Raw genomic sequence first — 17,500 nt, 5'->3', positions numbered from 1 at the left:
ACAAATGTACCTTATGTAGAGTGCCTTAAAGCCCCTTTTCTCTACTCCTTCTCCTATAGATTGCTGAAGGGTGATCCATGCCTGGCTTACAAGGCATCCACAAATGCCACACTTATGAATCTCCCACATATTCATAAGTCAAACTAACAGAAATGCAAGGTTCATGGACCTGAATTTTGTCTGTGGCTTAAACAGAACACATGCTGGAGAGGCAGATGTGTGTCCCAGAGAGTGACCCTCCTATGGGACAGGCTTTCCAGCCACGTGAAGCTCAGTTTGTCTATCATCCAGTTTAAAGGCAACCTAGACCAGTTTATGGGAAATAGGAAATTTACACCAGGCCTGGTATCCATGTCCTTATAGACAGAGGTAGCTTATAGCTTGGCCCTCAATATACTATTTGGATACAAGTCATCATTATTCTTTCAGGGAAAACTTGGCTAGGCTTAGAAAGGCTACCCAGGTCTTTAACCTAGTAACAGTCTATAAATCTATGAATCTAAAGTTTGCTATTTCAAAGGAGGTACCACATTTATAAAAAGGTATGATAGCGAATTTTTTTCCAGAGAAATGGGACAAGTGATTCTTGAATGAATCTATTGATCAAGATGGAAACTGGATTAGCTATGATGCAGGAACAATTCAGGAATAAGTCCAAAATGTTGTTCCCTAAGCTTGAATAGTGACTTAATTCTTTTAATCTGTGTTCATCTAGTAGATCAGGAAGTGTTCATTCAAAGAAAGCTACAGCAAGTATGGAATTGGACAAAAGAACTGATACTCAGGTTATACCAAAACAACTAGATGTTCAGAAGTCTTAAGGTCAATACTAGGGTAGAGAGTTCCTTCTCATATTAATCAACAGCTGAAATTCCCAGCATTTTAATTGTATTATTTATATCAGTGGTCCCCAACCACTACACCGTGCATCATTTGGTACCGGGCCGCCAGGCACGGAGTGAAACAAAAAGTGAATGTGTGCATGTATGTGTATGAGTGTGTTTATGTGTCTGTCAGTGTGTGTGAATAAATGCATGCATGAAAGCAGAATGTATGTGTGTTGGAAAGAAGTATAGTGTGTGTGTCTATGAGAGAGAGTGAGCAGTGAGCTCGAGCGAGCCGTTATTTTTCACTCGCTAACCAGTGCTTTTGCTGTTTAGCGAGTGTAAAATAAAAGTCAAGGAAACTGAAAAATGTGTGTGCATTTGTGTGTGTGTATGTTTCTGTGTGTGTGTGTGCGTGTGTGTGTGTGTGTGTGTGTGTGTGTGTGTGTGTGTGTGTGTGTGTGCGTGTGTGAGTGAATGCATGCATTAAAGTACGAGTCTGTGTGTGTGTGTGCGTGTGTGTGGATGTGTGGATGTTTCTGTATGCATGTGAGTGAATACATGCACAAAAGCAAAAGAGACTGTGTGTGTGTGTGTGTGTGTGTGTGTGTGTGTGTGTGTGTGTGTGTGTGTGTGTGTGTGTGTGTGAGTGTATGTGTGCATGTCAGTGAAAGTGAGAGTGAGTGAGCCATTATTTTACACTTGCTAAGCAGCGCTTTTGCTGTTTAGCAAGTATAAAATAAAAAAAAAGAAAAGGAGAATTAAAATAGTGTGTGTGTGTGTGTGTGTGTGTGTGTGTGTGTGTGTGTGTGTGTGTGTGTGTGTGTGTGTGGGTGAGAGTGTATGCATGTATGTGAGTAAGACAGAAAGATTGATTGAGTGAAAGAGAAAAGTGTGTGTGTGTGTGTGTGTGTGTGTGTGTGTGTGTGTGTGTGTGTGTGTCTTTCTGTCTGTGTGTGTGAGTGAATGTGTGCATGAAAGCAGAGAGAGACTGTGTGTATATGTGTTTGTGAGAGAGAGAGAGAAAGAGAGAGAGGGAGTGAGAGTGACCCTGGCAGCAGCAGCCACAATGAGGGTTTGCATACCTCAAGAGCATACCACTCAACCATTCACACAATAATTCTGGCCAACATATCTCTCAACCTCTTTAGAATGAGAAATCTGGACAAAGCCAAAAATAATAGGGAGACTAAGGCCCAAAAATAAGGACAATTTTAAGTACTGCCCTTACAAACTTAGAAAGTAAATAGAAATGCAGGTTTTGCATTAGCGTGTATTTTCTGGTGTATGAAGTCTGAAACTCAAATGTCTGTCATTATTTTCTGACTTCAAACCTCAATGATCTGCCAGTGATTTTCCAGAAAACAACAATTTTATCCACAAATAGACCAAAAATATGAGGCAAAATTCTGCACATTCTGCAAAAATCTGTACAGTTGAGAGGTATGTTGGACAGAGCCAAATAATAGGGACAGATTTTAAATATTGCTCTTATAAACTTAGAAAGTCAGTAAGGTTGCCATTAGGTTTACATGCCTCTTGACCACAGTAGATCAATGTAATGCTGTTAAGATGCACACTTTTTCTTTTTTTTTTTTTTGGTAATTATTGCCAGTTATATTTTTATGGTACTTTGGAGCTTTTCTCTTTGGGTCTCAGTTGAAAATGGACTTCTGGTCCAGTCAGGCTTCCCTGGTAAACAAATGTCAAATAAATAAATAAATAGTATGTACTTTATTATGTGCTCGTGATGGCCAGTCCATGGAAAATTGCCTTATGTGAAACCAGTCCTTGGTGCAAAAATGGTTGGAGACCACTGATTTATATGAACTTCTAGCCAGTTTCAAAATATACAGTAAAGTTGTATCTGCCATTTATGATTTTACTGGTTTGTCCATATAAATTGTCCACTTGTAAAACTTATAGGACTGCACATAGATGAAGCCTAACTTCTTGCTACAATTTCTTTTTTTAGGTTCTGGAAGTGATTTGCATCAAAGTTTCACAGATCCATTTATGTTTTCAGTACGTGTCCAATAAAATTAAACAAATTAAAAATAATAGAATTCTAGCCCATTTTGTTTATGGCCAATTTGCCCTAACTGTGTACCTTTCACAAGCTTCAGAATAAGTCTCCATATTAACTTCTGGTTCAATCTTCTTAGAGGTTGTACTGGCCGTGGGGACTATTCCTGAGGTGAATGGCTGGTTAGCCAGAGTGGTAATCTGCTGCTTGAGATTATATAGATCATAATCCATGGCAGTACATTTCTCAAGAAAGCTAACCAAGTGTTGGTCTTTAGCAATACATTTTTTCCTGAAGACTGACCCTCATTTCTTCAGTTTTCTGGTCAGAAGCTACATATCTCTCTTGAAGAGTAGCAGGAAATTTTATTAACTTCTTAAATATTTTCTACATTTCCCCCCAGAGTAAAGCATCCATTGTCAGTATGCACATGAAATGGTCTCAGTACAGAAACAGCTACCTGCAATGTAATTAACAAATTGATTAACATTACAGAGATAGCAGTTGCATAGTGATTATAGTGGGGAATATAATCAAGTAAGCAGGCAGGTTTTGAGAAAGACATGGTACAAAAGGACTGTGCCCCCCCCCCTTCATGAAAGCACCAATGTAGTAACTTGCTTCATTTGTAACAAGCAAAGTAGTCTATGGAACTAACCTTCCAATTTGAAACTTATGTTTATTTACAAATAGATAAATCTCAGAAAGAAGGAAAGTACAGCTCATGATAAATTGTAGCGTGCAGTCAAACTAAATTCTCTTCTCCAGTTCCTGCTTTACAGACTTTTTACAGTTCAAGTTAAAACAATACCTTATATTCAGATGGAATATTTACTTAACAGCAATGTTCTGGCATAGTAGCTGACAAAATAAATGAGGAGTACATATGGAAATCATATAACAATCAAGCAGCTCTTCCTGTTCCACTGACAGAGATAATAAACCAGACTATATTCGCCTTGCATACAGGCAAGGCTAAAGCTAGTTGGCTTATCCTCTAAAGCTCTCTTCCCTGACAGGGAACATGACCAGATTGCCTTCTTTCTTCCTTCTTCATGCCCTGAGGTTAAAGAACTGCTCTAAATCAGGACACTAGAATTCAAAATATCTCTTTGTGCAGCTGCCCCTCATTAACTTTAACTCTAGCATCCTTACCTATTTCTAGGTTAGTATACTTAAAGAGACCATCGGTGACAATGTTACCTGATCCTTCTGAGCTAGCACACATACAGGGACAAACCACCGCAATGCTGCTATACATAAGGAAATGTCCACTTTTCAGAGTTGCACAATTTAAAGGAATATAGCTGAGTTATTTGTTCTGTCTTTGCCATATAAGTGTTTGCTCTTTTTACAGATTGCTTCTTATTTCTTTGGTATCCTTATGTTCTCCATTAAATGCCTTCATCAAAATTCTAATGAGGTGTTTTTTTTTGCCAAAATGAACTTATTGCAATATTCTAAGAAAATTTTGAAAACATAAACAACACACATATTTTAATTTCCAGGTATGTGATTCCACTGTATCACTTAAGTCTACTTCTGCCTTATGTCTATTATTACCATTACTCCAGCTGTTGGGCTGACAATATACTAGCAGACCAGGTAAATAGTAAAATCAGGTGTCTATACAGGTGCCTTCTGTAGCAGGAATAAACTATAACTGCAGTTGGGTCTCAAATGCATGAAGGGATAAGAAAGTAGTTGGGACTGACATATACGAAATGCATGAAGGACTAAGAAAGTAGTTGTGACTGACATATAGGAAATGAAGAAAGGCAATGCCTGATAACTGTTGCACAGCCTTCTGATGGGCTGACACTCAGTTAAATGGGTTTCAGAAATCATAGACGTTACCAGGTTGGGTGGAAATGACTGCCCTAATTTTATTCCATAAGAGAGCCAGCAAACTAAGATTAATGTGAAAGCTGAGGAAGACATGTTGAGACTTTTATGGGTTAGCAACGTATCTGACATTGATGATTAATATGGTTACAACACTACATATAATAGACTGAAGTAGTGAGGTGTTTTAAATGTTAATGACTCTAATCAATGTGTTACTCGTATATCATAAATGGAATGAATAGTCTGTAACAACTTGTGAGACACAGCTAATAAACTGAAACAGAAACTGGCCGGGGACTATAGTTAAAGGGTGTCCTGAAGTTTCTCAGCAAGATATCACTCTGAAGTAAAGGCTTAATGGTTGGCCCCATCTCACATATATATCCAGAGGCAAGAAATGGGAGAATGAAGATATTTTTACCACATCATTATTAACTAGAAAATGTTGCCAAGGTTGTCCAGCTTACATCAGACCTCTTTTTGAACAACATGCACTATATCAGAAAGCACCGCATGTGCCTCACTGACTGCCTGAGAGTCTAGAATTCCATTCAGTCACTGTTATGTATGCCAGCACAGCCACAGAAAAAGTCTTTCATGTAGTGCAGATCCCCTACTTCACTAATTTCTACCAGTTATGCACAGCCATTAAAGGTAAAGCATATAATCTGACTACTGTACTAAAGAAATGTAAATGTGCCTTGTAATATATGTGTGCACATATGTGTGTGTCTGATAAGGTGTATATGCATGTATGTGTGTGCCTGCCTGCTAATGCAAATGTACATATATGTATGCTCCTGGTAATGCACATGTGCATATACTGTATGTGTGTGCCTGGTAAGGCATATATGCATGTATGTGTGCACCTCGTAATGCACATGTACAAATATATATGTTCCTGCTAATGGATATGTGCGTATATGTGTGTGTGCCCAGGAATGGACATGTGCATATATGTGTGTGCCTGGTAATGTGCATTTAAATATATGTTTGTGCCTGGTAATGCACACATGCATACATGTATGCACCTAGTAACGCACGTGTGCATATATGTATGTGCCTAGTAATGTACATGTGCATGTATGTGTGTGACTGATAATGTACATGTACATATATATGTGTGTGCCTAGTAATGAAGACATGTATATACATGTGTGTGCTTGGTAATGCATATCTGCATAAATGTACATGCCTAATAATGTATATGTGCATATATGTGTGTGCCTTTTAATGTACATATGCATGTACATATGTGCCTGCTTGAAGAGCAATATATTTTACCATACTCTTGTCAGTCTCGCTGTACTTGTAAAATTCCAGTAGATTTTATATTAAGTATGTTCATTCTTAAGCTAAAACCTTATAGAGTGCTTACTTTTGATATATATTTTCCTCTGCATTTTCAGATGGTTTCTATTCCCACTCCATGGTAGTGTGACTGTGTGACTCAGAAACTGATCCTGACTGCTGGACCAGCAGAATGAGTTCAGGTATAGTCCTTTCTATAATGCATGGCTTCTTGTAGGCATGTGCCATATTTAATTATCTTCTTCTGTGTATTTTTAACAAGTTAAAATGGCTGGCCATCCTTTTTTAACAAACTGAATCATTCATTGCATAACCTCATTACCATGTATGGATAACCAGAATGAATGGAACAAATTTAGGTTTAGAAATGACAATTTAATTAAACCGAATATAACAAGAAAATTATATTTCATTTTTTTGATCCCACAGAATTAATTTCTCCAAATAATACCTCCTATGTACTATCTGATACTTTTTTTCTTAATTATTTTTATTTCATTTTTATTTTCATTTATCAACACAAAACGCCCATAACGTGCAATTAATTCTTCCTAACTGACCTAGTAGTATTTTGTTTTTAAGTGACTTGCTATTTTTTTTATTTATTAACCAGGGAGTAAACTGATCAGCTGACCTTTTTCAGCCATGATCTAGCAAAGGCACAGGCAACTGGAATACATTTAGGAAGTTTATAAAGTAAGTCATGAAAAGAAATTGGTCAACTGTCAATATATTGCATACATTTTACATACATAGTAGTAAGGGCAACACCAATACTGCAGTTGTTTTGATCAGTTAGCCATGTATACAAGTCATGCTTTGTGCATGAAATATAGGATCATGATTGCTGACCAATCACAGCAGTTTATCATGTTTTGAGAAACAGATTACCAAGAAAATCACAATAAAGTTTCAGAACTGAGTTTCTTGGAATCCATTTCTAGAACACAAACTGGAGTTATAATCAAAGACCTGATCATAATTCATTGTAATACATGGACAACTTTATCTATTCTGATATATAACCAGTTGAGAGAAAAGTGTAGGAACACAAACTGGTTAACTGCTTTAAAAACGGTCTTTTAATTAATTAATTAATTAATTAATTAATTAATTGATTTCATTTATCCTTTGTTGATTGTGTTAGTCCCACTAAGCTAATAACCTCTTTTCAGGGTAGATATTTGGTGGTATTTATACTACTAGGGGAAATTTGGCCACGGGATATGGGAACTTCCTCTAGTCATTAGGAGAGTTCTTGTTTCAATCCCAGGACAGTTGTTGATGGAAGAACACTATTCAAGGAGATCCAAGATAGCAGACAGCACAAAGGTGAACACCGGTACAGTGTTTGAAACTCTACAGGATTCTGAGAAGCTGTTTTAGTAAAATTTGTTTGTTTCACTGGAAGCAAACATTCAAAACAACAATGGATGTTTTACTACAACCCTCAGTGAGGAAGGTTGCAGGATGATATTTTGGGTGAATTGTTGCTGCAGAGCAAGCCAGAGAGTGGAAAAGATGTTTCATGGGGTGAAATTATGGACAAAATACAATCAGATTAATTGGACACCATTTTAAAACATGATTGCCAGAAAAATAAATCATATGCCGAGGCTGTTAAGGAAACTTCAGGGAAAGTAATAAGAGATTAACAAAGGAAAGGAATGCCAACAATCAAAGGAAATTCATGGTACAAATTCAGAACAAAGAAGAAAATTTAAAGCTATACAAGTATGAAAAGAATGATGTTATAAGCAAATCGAATGTCAATATTTTAATTGAGATTAGTGATTAATAAACAGTGAAGATAGAACAAAAATGTTCATATTCTTAGCATGATAAATGTAGACAGTAACAAGGGTGCTGTAGAATATTGCTGACAACCTAAAACATGTTTTCTTTCTGTAGAAAAAATAATTATTGGATAAGCACTGTGATAAGAAGAAATGTTATGTTTGCGGGGAAACAAATCATAATGCAAAAAACAGTATGAATTGAAGTTTTATAAATGTAACAAAATTGGGCATTTGTGGATGGATGTAATCTACAGAAAAATGGTAAAGAAGAAGAAATAAAAGTGAATACAGTATACAGAGAGAAGAAATAGTCACACATAAAGGATAAAGAGGAAGTGGGGGAGCAAGATCAGGGTAAAATAAAGATAAGCCCTGGGATTCATTAATGCCTATACTAAGTGTACACTATGCTGAGTGAACAGGCAACACAAGCATGAGTCATACCTTTTTCCTCCTAATTGTAGTTTTCCTGCTGATTTTCTAGCAGCCTTAAATATTGGGGGAGATTCATAAATGCTACCACAAAGCTTGGACTACATTTACACTTCTGTAATCTTTCTGAGTGACTAGAAAGCCCAAAAATGTGGTAGGTATGTTCTTGAATGCATGTTGTATACACTTAGTATACACTTAGTATCTTAGTGTAAATATTAATGAATCTGTCCCAAGGATAAAGAGAAAAATGAAACAGAAGATAATGCAGAAAATGGCTCTGAATAAGTAACAAGGAAGATATAAATGGGAAAATAATGAAAGTAAAAAGAATTATATCGACAAATGAGTAAGGGACAGAAAAAAAGTTTAAAGTGATAAGTTTAAAAGACAGAAAGGAAATGGATAATGCAAATGAGATAAATGCTTCAAATTTAAATAATTCTGCTAAGTTACAACATAGATATAATGACAATTTTAGAGTACTTTCAATAAATGTAAATAGTATTAAAATATAAGTAGAAGAAAGGGCATCTTATATTGGTGTAGTAATTATGTTGTTGACATAATAATATTGAATATGTAAGTAAAAGAAGAGAAATTACTAACAAAGAAACTTTGGGGAAAGGATACAATATGGAATCTAGAAAAAGAATTATGGTTTGGCATAGATGTACTTTGTAGGAAGTCAGTGAAAATACTTAATGTAACATTGGTAATGATGATAAGATTAACTATTGTAGATCTCATATGGCATAATCAGTTATATAGAATTATAGCATTGTATGCCTATGTCACAAGTAAAGAAAGGGGAAACTGTATTTAATAAAATTCTGGATTATGTCATAATTAATATGAATATAATATTAATGGGAAATGTTAATTGTAATTTCAGAGGGAAAAAGAAAAGAGGAAACGACGTTAAGATTTTGAAGTTATAGAATGCGGCAATTTAAAGATTTGGAATAATTTGTGGATATATAGTTGAGATCTATATGACTGAAACAGATTATTTTATAAAACAAGGTATAAATATCACTAAGGGAGATGCACTTGTAAAAGGCTTTTCAGATCACTCATCCATATGAATAGAGATACAGGAAAATAAGGAGTATATCAAATTGGGAAAGGGAATAAAAAGAATAAACAAGAAATTATGGGATGAAAATGGAAATAAAATAAGTATGCAATTATGGAAATATCAATTTTTCACTAGAGTGTGTTATAAAAACTAGTCCATGTGGTGGCTAGTTTTGAAAAAAAAAAAAAAAAAAATTAGATCTGCTCGGAGTTAGTGCAGAATGGCACAAAATACACTGAACCGGCTGATATTGCCAACATCCTGGCAGACAGGTTCAGCACAAACTTCACCCCCCCTCTCGCCCCAAGAGGGCCCATAACCATACCAGAAGAATGTAGAGTCCCTGAAATCACAGACACTCAGGTTAAAACAGCCCTCTCCAAAGCCAAAAACACAGCATCAATGGGACTGGATGGTGTCCCAGGCTGCGTCCTACACGAGCTCAAAGACGAACTAACCCCTCACCTAAACACACTGTTCAAACTCAGCCTCTCCACAGGCTACGTACCCATAGAGTGGTGCACAGCATCGGTTATTCCACTCCACAAAGGTGGAGCCACAACAGACCCCGGGAACTATCGCCCTATAAGCCTGACTAGCTTGGTCTGCAAGGCTATGGAGCACATCATCATGGAACTCATTAACAGAGACATTGAGAACCCCCAAACACTGGACCCTACCCAGTACGACTTTGTTAAGGGCAGATCATGCCTCCTAAACCTGGTGGACTTCTTTGAGACAGTTACCAAGTCTATAGATGAGGGAAAGGCGGTACACACAGCCTACCTACACCTCGCAAAGGTCTTCAACACCATTCCCCATTCTGGTATTATAGACAAGCTCACCAGCCTGAACATAAACCCCTACATCACAAGATGGGTTGCCAACTGGCTCATGGACAAAACCCACATGTTGAGAGTTGTGGGAGCTAGGTCCGACTCTAAATCGGTTACAAGTGGAGTTCCCCAGGTCTTAGTCCTAGGACCCCTCCTGTTTGGCATATACTTCTCAGAGGTACAGGCAAGCACAGGAGGACTATGGCTGACCAAGTTTTCAGATGAATGCAAACTAGGGGCTATAAATGACTCTCCGGCTGACACAGACATCCTCCAAAAGGATCTCTCTGAGATGGATACCTGTTGCCAAAATCATGGCCTCAAGTTAAATGCCAAAAATTGCATAGTCATCCCCTTTGGAAAAAACAAAGTACCCACAAACTGCCACATAGGTGGTAGTCCCCTAAATACGGAAGACATAATAAGGGATCTGGGGACCCAACTAGATAGTAATCTCACCTTTGATAATCACATTGCCAAAGTGGTTAGAAAATCCTTCTACGTGGCCCACCTAATCACAAAAGGGTTCGCATCCAGATCAAAAGAGGTCATTGTGCCCCTCTACTCATCACTCATCAGACCCATCATAGAGTACAACTCCCCATTTGGGATGTACCTTACAAGACACCTGCAACAGCTGGAAAGACCACAGAAGTACCTCACCAAGATGATCACTGGCCTCAAACAGATGCCCTATGCAGCTCGACTGAAGAAATTACAGCTGTACTCGGTTGCATACCACCTTCTCAGAGGTGATCTCTGCCTAACATACAAGGCCATGTCCAATCCAGAATTGATGGACATGCTCCACCTAAAGAAAACCTTATCCCCACAAGCCACATGCTCGAGGGATCTAAATCTCACCACAACAACAAATAGGACATGCTGGAGGGATAGATTCCTATCCCAGAGACGTCCCATGCTTTGGAACAAGATCCCAAACTACATTAGGCAGAGATCCTTGCTAACACTTTTCAAAAGAAATCTTGATGAGTGGATGGGAAACAGAAAGTTTACCTCGGGGATCACTTCAGTGGCTCTGCTGGACAGAGGCACAGGGAACTAATCTAAGGGGGCGGCAAAAGCCAACATATTCTAGCTCAGCTTATAAATGCCTTTGGGCAGATAGCCTGGTACCTACCTATGAACCTATGAACCTAAAAGTATAAATGAGTTATTTACATGAATGTTTTATGTAAAAAAATGTATACAGTGATATAGTTACATGTGTATGGAAAAAGGAAGATAACAAATTAAAAATTAGACCTACTATATTGAACAATGCAGATTATAAGATTTTTATGACAATAATTCAGAGCAGAATGGAAAATAAAATGAAACATGTTATGGAAGATAGTATATATAGTTTAAAGGGAAAAGGATGTCAGGAATTATTATTAATAGTAAGGGAAATTGTGGATGATATTATAAACAGGATTGATGAAACCAAAATCATGATAGGAGATTTAAATAAAGCATTTGATACAGTACAGCGTGAATTTTTTTGTGGACAATTATGGAAGATCATAAGTTCAGTGAGAAAATTAAGAATGCATGTTCTGCATATAATAAAAATAAAGTAAGAATTTTAGTGAATGGATGATTAAGCAAAAATAGATTTAAAGAATGGCATACATCAGGAATGTCCTATGAGTAGCATATTATTTGCATTAATTATGAATGTATGAATTAGAGATATAAATTTGCATTTGAGATGTGCTACTTATATTACTAATGAAGGGATAAAAATTCCAGTTATGTTTAATTATGCAAATGATATTATATTGATCATGAGAAACAAACTCTGGATGAAAGAAGCTATATGTTATGTACATCAATTTTTAAATATAATAGGCATGAATTTAAATAAAGAGAAAAAGTAAAGGACTGGGTGATATAGTAAAGAAGGGAGGAGTACCTTTTTTCAAAGACGGAAATTTCCGTATTAGAAATAAGATTTGGGGGTAAAAATTTTAGTGAGGAACAATGGAATAGAATAAAAGATGAAATAAAGGAGCTTTGTTGTTTTTGGAAAACATACAAGCTATTATTTAATAAAACAATGTTTATTTGAGTAATTATGTTACACTGGGAAAGATTGCATATTTCTTTTACTTTTGGAAAACATACAAGCTATCATTTAATAAAAAATGTTTATTTGATTAATCCTGTTACACTGGGAAAGATTGCATATTTAACTAGTGTCTGTATGTTGCCAATAATCTATAAAAAATACTGCAAGTACTTTTTTATATGGCATTCAAGATTGACTCCAGTCAAGAAAGTAGTGTTATATATGGATAAGGAAGATGGAGGTTTAGGATTAATAAACCCAATTGATTATGCTACTTCCTTGAATTTGTAAACAGTTTTGTTTTGGATAAATGATAAACAATAGTTGTAAATTTACTAAAGTACAAATATGAGCAGCATTGGAAAATTTAAAACAGGAAAATAATGTTTAAATGAAGAAATGAGATGTTATCAAGAAAAAATTCTTTAATGGAAAATAAAAATTGATGAAATAGAAAATGGCAGGAAAGTGCAGTATAAAAGTATTATAATACAATATGATTATTATTATGTTAATCCTTGGGCTGAACTAATGAATGAAAAAGTTAAAGCTATACAAGTATGAAAAGAATGATGTTATAAGCAAATAGAATGTCAATATTTTTAATTGAGATTAGTGATTAATAAATTAACAGTGAAAGGAAAAATGCCAAATAAAGAAAATTCAGTGAAAGAGTTTGTATATATCGTGGTAAAGATAAAACTACAGAACATGTTTTCTTACAATGTATAATGGTTGCAAAATTATGGGAAAAATTATGTGAAGAAATGTTTGTTGAAAATATAAAGGAGGTAAATGAAATAAATATAGATATAATTATGTATGGATGTTATAGATATAAAGATAAGGAATATGTTAGTATAATAGATAAAAGATTATTTTACATTGTGTAGACCATTTGGAATAAAAGGATAAATAAAATCATGTTTAATGATAATTGGAGACTAGCAGTAATTTTAAGAAAAATTAGATAGTGGTTGTAGAAAAAAGAGCAGGCATCAAATAAAGATAATGAAGATAGAAGTTTAACATAATAACAGTAAGTAAGATGTTTATGATTGTATGACAACAATAGAAAGGAATGAAAATGTTATACTGTATACATTGTAAATATGTAAGTTTATAACTAGTATTGTAAATAATGTTTTAAATAAAGAACCCCCTACTCTTTTCAGTAAGTGTCATGGGATCTTTTGAATCCACCTGAGCTACTATCAACTCAGACAGATGGGGTCTTAATTTAACATCTCATCCAGTGCCAGTAATCCATCTACTTGGTGTGGGGAATAGCCTTCTGCACTTAGTTTATGCTGCCACAAAAGGTCAGACAGAGGTGAAGTGCATGCAGAATCAACCAAAAGCTTTAAATGCTGTCAAGTTGGTTTGCTCTGCCACACTTTTGATGTTTATGTGTCAACAGAAGTGTATTTTTTTTTCAGTGCAGTTCTGTACTGGCTGTGCTCTGTATGGTAGTGTGATCCGCAATAATATGAAGGTTCTTACTTTTTTCCTGATTTCATAGTGTAATCACTGTTCTCCATGTATTACAAACACATTATAAATGTTTAGTTAAAACAATATTTGCATTAAACTATAAGAATTTATAGATAAACTTATTGAGATAAACATGCACTATCATTACTGTATGCAGAACAAGGACAAATGTTTTTTTCTTTGTAATAATTAAAAAAGGGAGGTCTCCAGGGAATGCTGATTGAAATACAAGTGTCTTCATTAAGGCTAGTTTTCCATATAGCCTTACGATAATTGAGGTATGGCAGAATTTATTTATTGATTAAGTTTTGATAACTGGGAAGGTAGGCAGGTCCAAGGACTCTTTTCAGCCATGACCTGAGAAATATGGCTGTGACATTTCCAAGATTTGACAACCACAGCTTGTATGGTTTACAAAATAATTATGACAAAGGCCATTTTTACAAATTTAAGAGACTATTTACACTGTAAGATTGCTGAATGTAGAAAATGCATCATCCATATAAGGACCTAGAAATAAAGCGTATTTTGTATGGTAACAGTCTCGACAACATGGACATGCAGGTCAGGCATATGTAGATTGCTTTCATAGACTATATTTATTGTCTTTTATTTCGGTACATTTATATTTCATTCAGTAGCTTCTGCTTAAATGTTGGGTATTCTTTAAGTTTTTGTACTGGTAAACATGTAAATAAGAAAAAAATGTAATCAATCTCTTTATTGTAGAAACCGTGGCACCTCAGCATTACTGCCTCCAAACTCTAGAATAAGTGACATCAGTGGCATCACGTACTATTCCAACAAGCTTACACCAGGTATATACCTTCTGCAGTGAGCCATCCTACTTTCCATGAGCACAGCCTCTAGAGTTCTTGTTGAGGAAGAACAGGAAAATCCTGATCACCCTGGTGCACCATGCTAGAGTTCAAAATTCCACAGTACCTGAAGTATCCATGGCTGCTCAAGCAGCAAAACTGGAGTGCTGTGTGCATGGGCGCACATTTGTGAATCACGTCATGTCATGTAGCTCTGTTTCACAGGACTGCTAAACATCTGCAGCATTGCACCATAGCACCAAGTCATGTTGCATTGCTACACCATGCTGCTACAGGTATACAAATGTTGTATGCCCAGGCTTACTGGTCACATGCTTCAGGGTCATGACATGGACAGCTAGTACTGACATATTTCACTGTTCCATTGTAGAATGAACATTTCAGAGGTCATGGTGTTAATTCATAATTTTAGTAGCATGGTTGACATCGTAATTGACTCCTGTTAGCAAAATCTAAAGCATTACCATCATTTCCACATCTCACCACATTACAATAAAGTTTTGGCATATAGGAATTTTAGTAAAGATGCCATAGGCATGGAGCCTCACAGCATTAATTGCTGCTATGATCTTCAACTACTGCAACCTGCACAATAAGGTATGTCTTTCAATGTATGTTATAGCTGTATTTTAATATGCAGAAATATGTAAGCCACAGGGGAGGGGGGTTATAGAGGTGTGTGAGTGTATGTGTGTGTGTGTGTGTGTGTGTGTGTGTGTGTGTGTGTGTGTGTGTGTGTGTGTGTGTGTGTGTGTGTGAGAGAGACAGAAAATGGTGTCATGTACGATCTTACTTTCAAAGATTCCACTGGTGGAGGGGCCAGCACAACAGGTCAAAATGGGGTTAAAATCAGAAAGGCAATTATAGCTGATGCTAATGGCAACATACAAGTGGCATGATCTGATGACACAGTGGCATGGCCTGCAACATAACAAAGGGCAGGGTCAACTATATCCACCATAACAGAGGCCACTTTAGAAGTACAGGCTGAGCACACTGCTTCACCAGTGCATGAAAAACATACTGTATCTTTGAGTCTGTCACAGCCTGCAAGTGTGTCTCCATTGCATTCAGCATCCAAAATGCACACTGCCTATGAGATGTGAATACTCCATTACACTGGATAAATGGGACTTTTGGCACAGCCAGACCTCCAGGACCACCCTTGATATAGCTACAAAACTCATCTGTAAATGGCAGATGTGCAGATGAGTAATCAAGACAGAAAGAACTGCTACTCACAGCTCAGTGTTCCATGGCTTGCAGATGACATGCACCATGCACACTGATGTGGAGTTGAGGGTCAAGGATTACATAAGGCTGCTGAGCTAGTTCTTGGCAAATGTTACCTCTGTGAGACATAATGCAATTGCCATCCAGTCTGCCTCTACAGACCATGGTTTCATGGCCATAGGAGGGTCTGGATGAGGGGAAGACAGTAACAGACCATCCTGAATCAGACTAATACAGACTGCTATTGAGATGGCATCACTGTTACCTTTGGACACACGCCTTGCCACCTCAGTCATGGATGTGATCCAGACTGTGGGCAAATACATTCATCAAGATCAACACACTGTCCACCCCATAAGGTGATGTGCTTTTTCCATTATTTTACAACTGGACTGCCATAGACCACATCAGTCCTGACTTAATTTGATTATTTATCCCACAGTTATTGCAGTATACTCCTAGACCACAAATGTGTATTGAACATATGGAGTAAAAAGCAAAGTTGTTGAGTAATACTGAATTTCTTTCCTTGGTCATGTTTTTGTCCATACCATAATTGTTTCAAAAAGTTGGATAATAGCTCTAAAATGTATATCACAGCATTTACTACCTTATAGCTTCTGAGGTTTAGCAGCCCACAGATCTCTGGTTTAATTTGATTATTTATTCCTAAGTTATAGCCTTAAAGAAAATATACTTTTTCAATACAAACAAGGCTTTTTGCGAAGGAGTCAGCTTGTTTTACTGTAGACATTGCTTAAAATTATATCTTAAAGAGATTTAGGTTACTTAAATCCAGAGAAAATAACAGCAGTACCTTTCAACTACTAAGACAGCAGTAAAATATATGGATCATATCCCAAGACATTACAGAAAAAAACAGTTATGGTAATTCTTTAAAATGTATACTACCATGGCAAAACTGATAGCTGCAAGTATCGTACCAGTCATGTGAATATTAAACAACAGCAGAAATAGTGTATGCTCAGTGTTTGCATAACTGAGACATGTGAGTCGACTGCTAATTTCACTTTCATGTGAGCATTCTAAACTGGCACTACTGACAATCTTGGTATAGCAGCAGTAAGTCATGGTACGAACATGATAGTTTTAATAGGATTTATTCATTCACTCATAGCCTGAAGAATTTATCATTAATTTTTATAATGCATTTCCATAACTCATCTTACATCAGACAGTGCTGAACCATTGACTCATAACTTGTTGAATCAATGGAATGGACACTGACATAGGTCCTTTAGTTTGCAAATTGGGGGTTAAGGGTTGGCCCCATAGCTTCTTATGGTCAGCTAATAGGGTCTTGATGAGCAATGATTAATGTGTTTTGTGTGGATTAAAGAAAATGCATGACCATCTGAATTTCAACTGACCTAAGAATTTCATCCATGAGTTTCACCCTTTTGATCAAACTTGACCATTTGTAAGTAAATCCCAGCATAACTCCTACCCTGTCCTGTATTATTGCCATACTATATGTCCACAAAACAAACAGCATCAGAACTATTATATTAAAAGGCCTAAATGTTGCTTGTAACATAAATATGACATGTTGGACAGACAAATATTTTTCTCAGGGAATTTCCATTCTCTGGAACAGGCTCCCTATCCATGAGAAGCAGAGCATGTCCTATCTCTATTTAAGTGCAATTTGGACCAAAAGATGGGTAATTGGAAATTCATCC

General features: G+C 36.4%; 1 protein-coding gene across 1 annotated transcript in view; it reads left to right on the top strand.

Annotated features, from left to right (window-relative positions):
* The window catches only part of LOC122807730, a 583,588-nt gene that overhangs the window by 64,947 nt on the left and 501,141 nt on the right, over positions 1 to 17,500 (top strand). Inside the window, exon 2 of the mRNA XM_044078711.1 lies at positions 6,108 to 6,191. Within this exon, the coding sequence (XP_043934646.1) occupies positions 6,182 to 6,191 (10 nt within the window). The 5' untranslated portion in view covers positions 6,108 to 6,181. The remainder of the gene's footprint in view (positions 1 to 6,107; positions 6,192 to 17,500) is intronic.

This window comes from Protopterus annectens, chromosome 7.part1 (assembly GCF_019279795.1).
Source record: "Protopterus annectens isolate FY-2018-M chromosome 7.part1, PAN1.0, whole genome shotgun sequence".
In the NCBI taxonomy this organism is placed as follows: domain Eukaryota; kingdom Metazoa; phylum Chordata; order Ceratodontiformes; family Protopteridae; genus Protopterus; species Protopterus annectens.
Note: the sequence above shows the minus strand (reverse complement) of the source record. Positions and strands in the feature narration are given on the sequence as shown.